Below are 12251 nucleotides of genomic sequence, written 5' to 3'. Positions count from 1 at the left end.
TTGGATAGATACCTCTTCAGGGTCAGAGGATGAAGGCTCAGTACAAGGGGACTCCCAGGGAACTCCCACGTCAAGCCAAGGGAGTATAAATATGGAGCACTGGATTAGCCAAGCAATCCATGGGTCAACCACATCAACCACTTCTTCCTCCTCCACACAGAGCGGGGGCAGCAGTGCTGCACACAGATTAGCAGATGTTATGGCTCAAACGCACATAGGTGGGTACTCATCTTGTTACTATTTATAATATTCATCAGCATAGGAAGTCGAGGTATTCTTAGGTATTAGAACATCAGTCTTTTATTGAGGTTAATAGCTTATATTTATATTACATTGGGCCCTTACTTGACTAGGGGGCTTTCAAAACAAGATAACAAGTGCTGATAACAGGCTTTAGGAGTGGACATTGTTTGAGATATAGGTATAGAAGTTCCTCATATACAAGAAGATTACACAGAGGATAATTCAGATATCAATACTGAGAACTATGTAAGATAAAAGGGATATCCACTAGGATGGGCTGTACATAGGCAGATTTACCAAAATGATGGATGGTAAAAGAATGTCCCCATTATACCTTGAAACCTAATACTTCAAGTAATGCAAAAAAGTTACATTGACATTCTATTGCATAGAGATTTTCCTATGTTAAAGTAGCTGTCTCAATTGGTTTTGTTTTGCTTTTCTGGATCAGAAGTATTCATATGTTAAACCTGATGATCTTTCTCTAATCTTTCTAATAAATATATCATAACATTTCCTTTGTTTTGTCAATAGCAGAACACAGTACTCATATTCTACACACAGCCCAGGGCAGAATTCAGAATCATGTACTTTGACATTGAACAGATAGTCCATAAAATGTCAGTGTGCAGCATGTCCACATCAAATCACAGCAAATGCTCTTGATTCCATTTCCCATATATGTAGATGATAAATGTTTTATTTTACATTTAACTAGTGGGTTATTCAATTTTACATTGTGTTTGGTTTTTTTTGGAATTTAAAAAATACTTTATAAGCATAACATTACTAGAAAATGTATAGGTATAAATCCCAGCTAAGCTTTCATTTTATAAATCAGTTAAGTTAAATAAGTTTCAAAGTTTGTTTTCTTTAGAAAGCAGCCACAGTCTGAGTAGAAAAGTCTGTCTTTTGTCAGAATGCTGCATTTTTTCTTTGGATGTAGAAGCCTCTCTGTAGAGGTCCGACATTGCTTCTGCTGACTCAAATCTGTAACTTTGCAGTCAGCAGAGAGCCTGGATTTTGCTGTACTGTATAAGTCAGGCTCCTCAGGATTGTGTCAAATTTCTTCAAGGAGAGTACTTCTTTTACACAGTGAGCTAGGGACTTTCTCTACAGCATGCTGACAGGATGACTAACTTTTGTACACAAGCTGAGCCCATTACAATGTATTCAATTCATTTAGGCACGATTGTATTACAGTCATGATACAGTTCCAAAGTTCACCACTGGACACAAATCTTACATTAGTAATTTTATGAGCTTAAGAAGGAGGATAGCTCAATATGTTAATACACTGAGAAATAACACACACAGGACATTGTCACTTCTCCAGATATACCCTTTATCACTTAAACTATTATTTCACATGTTGCCCTATGGCTCTGATGAAGTTATTATGGTTTGGATGGGCTTATATATATATGGGTTTGTTTGAGCACACACTGATTTGGATCTGGTTCCACCTAATCCATATCACTTAGCTCGTAACATTTGACTTGTGCTATCTTTTAATATGATATGCATGTATGGTTGGAAAATATGTATCCTTCTATACTTACTTTGCCTGTGTACAAATGTTTTACTTCCTCCAGAAGGTTCCCATTTCGTGCAAAATGTACTTGCCCCTATTTATTTGGATTGTAACTTATGAATCAGCCTTGACCCAAGCTCATGTGTGCTGTATATTTGGTCCAAGCAGCTGAAGTGGAGTAAAAGAATTGTTCCATTTTTCAGCAGGGCCAAAGACAGAATGTTGTATAATTTCTGATGAATCACCAAATACCAGCTGATTATCTGTCTAGATTAGAGAACTCCGTTCATCACTTCTACCTCTTGAGTGTTGGCATAACATAAAGAGTAGGAAATTCACTGCTGTTGAGTGGATGTATTCATCACACAGACTTCAACCGTAACTGTTTTCTCAGATTGCCATCTTATGGCGCAAGTCTCTGTATATCGTTACCGAACACAAAACATATAGCTTTTTTTTTTTCTTCCTTTATATCTTGGCTTACGATTGCTTTTCTTTCCTGAAGGAAATAAAAGGACAGACGGACAGTACCACAGTATGTATAGTTGAGTCTTCTGATGTTTTTGCATCTTGAGTTGCTCACCAGTGCTACCTGTCCAAGCTTCTTCCTTGCTATGCTGATATGCCCTACCTCTAGTCTCCCTGTTTGCTTGTGTACAACCTAAATGAAAAAAAATGCTCCTAACATACTTTAGGACATTAAGGGTCATTTGTGAAAGTGAAAATTTGGCCTTCGATGGTCAATTTGATAGTCCATGTATTAATTGGAGAAGATTACTTGTTATGTGGCTGGAAACTAGATTATTGGTTATAGTTTTGATTCTCATAAAGAACTACTGTTAATAGTGATAATTCGTTGTCTTTAATTAAAAGAAATAAAGACTTGAAAAAACAACTGTTGTTCATCTTTAAAGGAGAATGTTGATGAGTATTTTGTTAGTACAGAGACCAGATCACCTGAGATGACATTCTACATTTTGGAGAACTTGGAGCAGAATTTAACACTGCTGGGCCATCAGTCCTTGCAGGAGATTTCCCTTCACCACTGGCTGGTCTGTAAGACGCTAACTTGGATATTAAGCCCCAAGCTGCTTTCGTCATCAACCCATCTCCTTCCTTTACTTACTATATGGAGAATTAATTGTGTAATAATTTAGAGTGGAACATAGCAGCAAAGGACTTTTAGGTCAAGAAACCTGTCCAGCTCATCATCAATGAAAGAAAAACAATGTGATTTTCATGTGAACACTTTTAGTTTGTTTCTCACCTTTTTTTGGAATTGGAACAACTGTCAAATTTTTATGCTGTCTATGTTCCCACTGGGGAGATTCTCTCTAGCTCTATTTTCTGTGTTGACCATTAGCACTAAAACTGAAAGCCAAAATAAAAAATTGAGGCTTTACAGATTCCGGAATAGAAGGAAAATTTCCACTTGTTCCACAGACAATTAAAGTAATCCTAATTTTAATCTCATTGTCAGGGGTTATCATAGGTTATCAACTGTCAAGTTCTAACCATACTAAAAAAGTTTTGTTTTTAGATCTACTTTTAAAATGTGGTTTCAAAATGACCCTTAATGTGTGTAAGTATAGATGCAACTAGAGCACATCCAATGAATTTGATACCTTCAGTGGAGTTATTTCTAGTATTTGCTGTGGTTCACTAACTTCTATTTTCACGACCCATTGGCCTTACTCAATGGAATAAAGGGATTGTCATGCTTTGATATTAGAAAAATAACCTACCAGTACATTATCTATAGAACTCTGACATACTCATTGAGTTCTGACACTGGAACTCTGTGATTATAAACTTATTTTGCACTTCCTTCATATCCAAGCTGCAAGGCGATCCTCATATCGGTGTGTTTTACCTTCACTGACAGTTGTGCATTCCATCAAGGATCACTATCAAAATGAGTCATGTGACACAAGTGGGCGTGGCTTTTTCTTAACTACCAATGGACAGAATCAGGCGAGTGCAAAAGGTGCTTCTTGCCTTTGGCAAAAAACACCTAAAAATGGTGAGTACATCAACCACGTTTCATACAATTCATCCCTCCCCTTCACCTTACATTAGCCTCCTACTTGTCAGACATAAGATTTTTATCCAGATCCTCCAAAGTCCATTTAGGCTGCTCTAAGTATGTTATAACATTCCCATATATCATGGAATTGTTTTCAGAATTCCAAATCCTTTTATATGTATGTGGGATCCTGGAATTCTGCACAGACTCTAACTATCCTTATAATTTTTAGCTTGATGTACACATTTGCCGATCCTAACAGGCAATGATCTTTAAGGTCAATTTACATTATTGATATTTTCGCATGTGTTTCTTGTTGGTCACTTTAAAACAATGTCTCGTTAGGACTCTTAATATCTACAATGCATTTTTTATACTTGTTATATGATTATACATTCAGATAATATATATCCTTGTTTAATTATTTTGCCTGTGTATGAATGGATGGAATTTAACATTGTGTTCTGATGGTTTATGTTTTGAATAATATATGTTTTTTCCATTTATTCTGGTTGTGAATCTTGATTTATGAAACTACTGTTTTGATGCTTATATTGCATTTTTATTATATTTTTACACCATTAGTCATTTGTGTCACTTCAATAAGCTCAGAAAGAGCCACGCTTGGTTGGGGTATTTTACATCTCTTCCCTTTTATAAGCCAATAATGATAGCAGCTGCAGCTCTTAGTATGTCAGTTTCCTTTGGCAGAAATATTAATTTAAATTAAACTACTGGAAATGGTCACATATACTTTGGAAATAAATATACAAGTATGTTGTTTTACATTCCAAACAATTTAAATTATTATTGTCCAGCTTTTTCATCCGCACAGCCCTGTATGGATGGGATCAGGCTTGAAATGTCTTGTGCTTCTATCAGTCAGTGACTGGTCAGTGCAAGATGAAGCATAAGACTGATACGCTCATCTCTCAGTTACTTATCTGCTGCAACAAAGGGTTATCACATATCCGTGCGCATTGCTGCTGAGTTATATAAAGGTCTTCATGCTCAACTAGAACCATGAATGGTTTGCAAAGCTGGTTGGAATTGGAGGGAGAGCTAGAATACCGCTAATCAGTTGTGACCCATGCTGAACCATCAGATATATTACTATTCAGAGTAAAATCCAAAGTCTTTCAGGGAAAGAATTTTTTTTTAAAGGTTTTTTTTAATATTTTTATTTAGCTTTAACAATAATCAACAATAGTACATGCAAATTAAAGTAACAATTGTTGTACAGAAACTTTGGAATAACAATTAACCATACATTAGTAATATAAAAATATGTTTTAAGGTGACCAACAAGGAATGTAGATGTTGATATGCATGATATTTCCTAACATTTGTGACACAGCATTTCATAATCTGCTGCAAAGGGCAATATTGGGCTCTTTGCCAGAAATCAGAAATCAGCTTTCAGGGGATTCTATTGAAAGCCTGATTTCTGTCATGGGTTATTCTACATAACTGCTTTCTCCTTGTGTTTTATATACTTTTACTGCAAACTTTTCCATTAGATAAAAAGGCACCTTGAACACATTTTGTATATCAACAGGGCAGGTTTTTCTCTAAAAGAAACGGAAAAAAAACAATCCAAAACAATATAGGCATTATTTTTTGTGTGTAGCTCTCAAAAACAAGCCCTCTCATTCCTTATGAATACACTATAGGAATTCCCCTTGCCTTACACTGAGCCGGTGGTCATCTAAAGGATTTTTGTGTGTTCTGCAAATGTCCAGTGAAGCATGAGAACTGAGCCAAGCTAATGTTTATTGAAAACTATGCATGTTGCTTTTTGTGATGCCACTGAAATGGCCATCTGTGTATTATCTATTGTAAATATGTGTGAATACCATTTAAACATTTTCGACTGAAGGTGACCTTGAAAGAAGTATAGTTAACCTGAGATGTGATACTTACTTTATTCATTGACATTTTTAGCATTAAAAGTGAATAACCACCAATGTTATCAGGCTTGGAGTGGTAAATGAAGAAATAACATGGCTGAAATAACTACCTTTTTTATCCAAAATGCTGCATATTCCCCTTAGTCCTTGCAACATAAACCCGGAAAAGTAATAATGTAAGCTCTGCTGCAGGGAGGAATCAGAATTGAGAATGGCTCATCCATATTCAGCAAAAGTCAGTTGGGGAATACCTAGGCTTTTGGTTAAGGAAATAGTTCTGAAGGGAGTTTGGAGTAACATTTTCTACAGGAAAGGTATTTGAGCTCTTTTATTGTTCTTTAAAGGACATATAGCATAGTAATGGTTAACTATATTTATCGTAAACCCTGCAGATCTGAGTGGGAGTCAGTATAGCTTTGTGAATGTACATACAATGGGCCCCCAAGGCTTACACTTCCCAGGTACCCCTGTCTCAATTAGTGGATTTTTACAGGCTTTTATAGTTGATGAACATAAATTCAATTAAATGATTTTAGCCTTTTTTGTTCCTTTTAAAGTTCTCTTTTGTTTACTCTTTCAGTACTTATGAAATAGGAAACTGTACGTTATGAACATAATATAACAGTAGTAGCAAAAGGACACACAGGCATAAAATGTTACCACCAATAACTTTAAAATGGACAGAAAAGCTTTTATTGCGTAAATTACTTTTACCAGTTCCCATGAAAGTATTTATGCCAATATTAGTTACTATTGATCTTGATTGATAGTGTTTGTGTTAGTAATTTGGCTGTGGTTTACTTTACTGGGGTTATATTCAGAAGAAAGTAAGCTGAACTGCATCGGTTCACTGGTTTGTAAATGTGGAATTATTCAAGACTTTTACCAGGTGATGGAGGAGCTTTGAATTGTGGTTTTAAAGCATCTTGGAGGACAAATTATGTTTTTTACTTTACCCTTTTATGTCCTGTGCAAGACAAATACACTTGAAAAAACTCTTCTTTAGCAGTTTTAAAGTTTTTGATGAAACCCAAAAAACTCCTTTAAAATCCACTTGTAGTTTCTTCCGGGTACCTAGCGGTTGTAATTGAGTGCCTGGGAACAATAACCACAAATCAACCCTCTGCCTGAACATAGACCTTTAGTCTTAACAGATGTGATGAATTTAGTGTTAGTAATAAGCATAGAGATCACATAAAAATAGGCAGCAAAATAAAAGAAATTGAAAACTAATGTACTGTAGTACTGAGATTTAGAAAATGTCCTATAGACTTGGTGGTATATACTTGGTGTGTTGCTTTGTGCATAAACCTAGCAAAGTCAAGCTAATACAATATTGTTTTGAAATTACACAAAAGTACTATCACTACTACTTCTGTGAAACCTAATAATGAAACATAATAAGATATGAAATAATAGAATAATAGAATAACCACATGGTGATGATTACATAGTGAGGAGGTCAGCGTCATGTGGTGTTGTTCTATGTATATAGCATTTTTATTTATTGCTGCTGTGACTAACACATAACATTGTGATCAGTCCTGCTAAACACAAGTTAATATAGGCACTGGAGTGCATGAGAATATGAAAGACTATACCATGCTTTTAAAGGGTTTGGATAGATATTAGAGTAGTACAGTATTTTATTTTTACTTTAATATTTTTTTGCTTTTGTACGTGCTTTGTTATCACAAATACTTTACTTTTGAGAAGTTACTACATTATATCATTTGTTGCTTTAGGTAATAGCACTGCTGTATGTCTTTTTTTCCCCATCTCTTTTTCATGTTTTATTTGTTGAATGCATTGTATGTAGAATTAAAAGAAGCCCTAGAATAGTGCAGCAGTATTTGTTGTCACAGTCAGACTTTAATGGAGTATTTAGAGATTTGTGCATGATGGTAGGTTAACACGATTCGGGTCAGTGCTTCCAAATTGCTTCTAGCCGAAAGTTTTCGGATACATGGCTGCACCGTGTTTGGACTCGATTCCCCCTGCAGTGAGTGTATATTCAGTGTGGAGAAGCGCTGCTGCATAGTAACCAAACTGCTTAAAGAGTCCTATCACAATTTTGATGAAATGTATTAAAAGTGTCTGTAGAAGAACTGTATTAGCTGCTCAATCAGACGTCTCCTGTTATTCTGCCAGTACATTATTTAGGAATGAACAGAAGAATCTAGTTTCTGTAGGAAAGATGTTCAGTTATTTTGTTTGCAGTTTAATAAATGAGGCCTGGATGCCAGGGGGTACAACTACAGTGGCAACTGGACCGTGTTTTTGTTACATTTTGTTTGCTTTTAGCTTTAAAGAACATCAGTGCAATAAAAATCTGATGCAAAAGCCAGTGTGTGTTTGTAATTGTTAAAAGACATCCTCTCAAAAACCACCACAGCATGAAGGTTCAGAAGAACAACTGCACAATGTGATTCATATTTACCTCTAAGCACAACAAACTGCTTAGCAACAAATATTGAAAAATAGAGAATATATATAGAATATAGGAATAAAAGAGAATATTTATTTTTGTAACCCACGATACAATTAGAATATACAAAAATAAAAAACCCTGTTCAGTACATTCAGTATACATGCAGCACAATGTGACTCTAAGCTATACAAATTAATTTAAAAGCAATTTACAGGTGAATTTCATACAGATTTCTTCCATTCCACTTCCATTTTCATATGAAATAATCTTCTATATTTAAATTATATTAAAAGGCAGTGGGGGCATGTTGTCAACACCATGGTCACAAATTGAAAAAAAGCTCCTATCAGATGTTGAAACAAGTGAAGAGAAAGGGACCTGGGTCCCACAAAAAATCTAAATCTAAATCTAAAAAAATTTTTATTATGAAAGTGCAACATAAAAAAATCATATGGTAAATACAATCACTGGCAATTTCATTGGGTACACCTTACTAATATTGGGCTGGACCCACTTTTGCCTCTAGAATGGCTGTAATACTTCTTAGATTCAACAAGGTGCTGGAAGCAGTCCTCTGGAATTTTGGTCTATAGTTACATGATGGCATCAAGCAGTTGCCGCAGATTTGTCAGCTGCACATCCATGTTACGAGAATCTCATTCCAGTGGGATACAGAGGTATTCTATTGGATTAAGATCTGATGACTCTGATGTCATTATAGTACAGTAAGCCTATTGTCATGTTTGAGAAGCCAGTTTGAGATAATTTGATCTTGTTGACATGGTGTTTTATCCTACTGGAAGTGGTCATCAGAAGATGGTCACACTTTGGTCACAAGGGATGGACATGGTCACAAAGAATACTGGGCAGTGACATTTAAACAATGTTTATTTGGTACTATGGGATCCAGTGTGTGCCAAGAACATTTACCCCACTCCATTACACCGCTTCCATCATCCAAAACCGTTGATACAAGGCAGGATATAACCACGTTTTCATGTTGTTAACGCCACATTCTAACCCTAACATTTGAATATCACATCAGAAATCGAGGGTCATTAAAACAGACATTGTTTTTACAGTCTTTTCTTAGCTGACAGAAATGAGACCTGTTGTGGTCTCCTGCTGCTGCAGAACATCTGCTTCAAGGTTCCATGTATTGTGCATTGATAGATGCTCTACTGCTTACCTATGTTGTAATAAGCAGTTAAAGCAGTAAACCCCAAACTAACCCAAAATAAAAAATCACACTTACCTTTAACCCCACAGAGCAGTCTAGTCTGGTATCGGTCTTCAGGCCGACGCAGAGGGAGTGCCAGGTGCCGCTACCTTCTCCTCTTTTCTTCCATGTTCTTCTTCCTACGTCACCTGATCTCCCGCAGGCGGGAGATCGGGTGACATAGATTGGGAACAAACGTGCCAATCTCAAGGCACATTTTTTCCTTAATAATTTAAAATCAGCCAAGAGCCTCCTGGGATGTGTGACATAGGTATCCCAGGCTCAGTGCTCCCATTCATTCTTGATTGCCTAGGCACTAACACAAACAAACATGATTTTTCACTTAAATCAAAGGTTTGTCTACCCTTTTATGTAAAGCGAAAATTTTGAGTTTAGGTATGCTTTAACTGAATTGCTTTTGCCTTTCCATCAGCTTGTCTGACCAGTCTTGCCATTCTCCTCTGACCTCAATACATCAACAAGGCATTTTAGCCCATAGAAAAAAAAAACACTTAGTGGATATTTTCCCTTCTTTGGAACATTCTCTACAAACCCTATATATAGATATGTTTGAAAATCCCAGAAGTTCAACAGTTTCTGAAATACTCAAACCAGCCCACCTGGCACAAACATACTTGCCCCCTTCAAAGTCACTAAAATCACCTTTCTTCCTGGTTCTGATGCTTGTTTTGTCTTTGATTTGTCATATTCAGCAGGTTGTCTTGACAAATGTCTACATACCTATATGGATTGAGTTACTGCCATGTGATTGGTTGATTAGATATTCTCATTAACAAGCAGTCAAACAGGTGTACCTATAGGAACAGCCAAAGGCCATAACCAAATATATTTTTATATTATATTGGATGATGGAATGAATCTGTGTAAATTGCACTTGGGATTTTTAATAATGTAATGAGCAAAGGTTTGCAGCACATTTACTATATGTCATTACCTAGGATTTGTATTTTTTGTATTTGTATTTTTCTTTGTTGCCACTGCAGTTTAATGTTTTTGGCAGGAATTATGCTGGCCATACCATTTGATTAATGCATGTTCAGGTAACTGATTGATATCTTGCTGATTTCAATTGTTTACCTGGATTATTGCTGTAAACCACTAGATATCAGTTGCATTTTAACAAAACTTGGGAATGGGAATGCAATCCTAGCTGTGCTTAATCCACAAGGTATTCCTATACAATGTTTCATGAATATGCTGATGAAATATTGATACTAGTGGGTTCTTAATTACACCTCCTGCTTATGATATACAGAAATATCTTATTATACCTTTAATTGTCAATTTTCTATCTTTATATTTTTTATTAATGTTAATATGGATGTCTGCAATATTGAGAATGTGGTTCAGTGGAAGTAGTTTACATGTGTTTTCTTTTTTAAAACATTCTTTATTTATTCAAAAACTGTATTTTTAAGTTAAGTAAGAGTAAAGGCAAGGGCCCAATAAAATAAATCACACATTTAGTATATGTATTGTCAATGTTGCTGATTTGAAGCTACATACCATAGGGAAGAGTTGGGGTTTTCTACTCAACTTTATCTGTGTTGAACATTTGAAGTTGAGAGTCTATAATTATACAGGAATTTGTTATTTGCTTGACAGTAGCCAGGACCATAAGGTGGCAACATTACTGGAAGGAAATCACTTTTTAAAGGGTTCTAGGAACATAAAATGCTTATTCTTTAAACTAGGAAGGCCGCTTAGCTAAGGGTTTCTTAAACAGGGTTCCATGGAACCCTAACGTTCTTCCAGAAGTTTCTAGGGGTTCCATGAGCAATGAGTAATTTGTATTGCTCAGGGTCAGTTATCACTGACACCAATTATCTATTCAGGTATCTATAAGAGTAGCAATCTTCTGATTGGCCAAGCAAGTAAGAACCATTATTCCCACAATCCACTAGATTAGTGTACTGTGAACTAGCATAAACATTGACAGGGGTTCTTCGAGACCTGAAAATAATTTCAAGCTTCCCCCATGTTTGAAAGGTTGAGAAAGGCTGGTATAGCTGTTGAAATGTTGGAACTATTGGATATATTTATTGTGTTCTAGTCAAATGTTACATGCCAAGTTTTATCTTTTTCTTCTTCTTTTATAATGTAAAAAAACAATGTATGAGTATGAAGGCATGCATATTATGAAAACAAACTCTACTAATAGTGATAGTTTGCATAGCTATGTTGCATGTGTTATTTGCAACTTTCATAGTGATTAATTGTCAATATAACTTGCATGACCGGAGCATCCCTAAAAATCAGTCCAGTTGAGGTGGTTGGGAGTTTGAATCAACATCTCAGTAGTTTATTATTGCACTGTACCTTCTAAATCCAGGAATGGTCCCAGAAACTTGAAAAAACCCTGTTACTAATCTGTTACTAATTTTAAAAAGTTGCAGGTAAAAACACAAATCAAGTATCACTTGCTTGCATGTTTTAACTTTCCATAAACAATTTTTTTCATTTGCAATGTACCTGGAAACTTGCTAGAAAATTGACTGTTGTAGGGTGAATCAATTCCTTAGCATAGCCCCTCCCTACTTAGAGGTAATTGCCCTTTCTTTTTTTGTGGTTTTCCAGTTACTCTGTGCCGGCCTAGGTCTTCCACCATCACTTTTGCCCCTCTACTTTTTTGTAGTTGCTAGGGATGGTGTGAGAAGTGAAGGGACATACTATACAGTGTTCCACTTCAAAGTCTCGTGGGGCCAAGATGGCAGTGCCCAAAGGCAGTGTCAGAGCTTTTGGATGATTATACGCATAAGATATGGTAATACATTTTTATGGTAAGATTTCTGTATAAAAGAGACACCATGGCCATTAATTTTAAAGCACTAAATTGAGTGGTCAGTTAATTCTGGCACCGTTTTTTT

The 12251-nt window shown here is 35.8% G+C and overlaps 1 protein-coding gene across 10 annotated transcripts in view; it reads left to right on the top strand.

The window, feature by feature from the left end:
- The window catches only part of DIP2C (disco interacting protein 2 homolog C), a 274574-nt gene that overhangs the window by 148962 nt on the left and 113361 nt on the right, over positions 1-12251 (top strand). For 5 of the 10 annotated variants that reach the window (XM_072412615.1, XM_072412620.1, XM_072412616.1 and 2 more), the window contains 3 exons: positions 9-218; positions 2283-2312; positions 3663-3800. In XM_072412615.1, coding sequence (XP_072268716.1) covers positions 9-218; positions 2283-2312; positions 3663-3800 — 378 coding nt within the window. The remainder of the gene's footprint in view (positions 1-8; positions 219-2282; positions 2313-3662; positions 3801-12251) is intronic. The other 5 variants (XM_072412621.1, XM_072412622.1, XM_072412624.1 and 2 more) reach the window with 2 other exon arrangements.

The sequence above is a fragment of the Pyxicephalus adspersus genome, chromosome 5 (genome assembly GCF_032062135.1).
Source record: "Pyxicephalus adspersus chromosome 5, UCB_Pads_2.0, whole genome shotgun sequence".
NCBI lineage: Eukaryota > Metazoa > Chordata > Amphibia > Anura > Pyxicephalidae > Pyxicephalus > Pyxicephalus adspersus.
The sequence above is the reverse complement of the archived record's forward strand: the minus strand, read 5'-3'. Positions and strand labels throughout refer to the sequence as shown.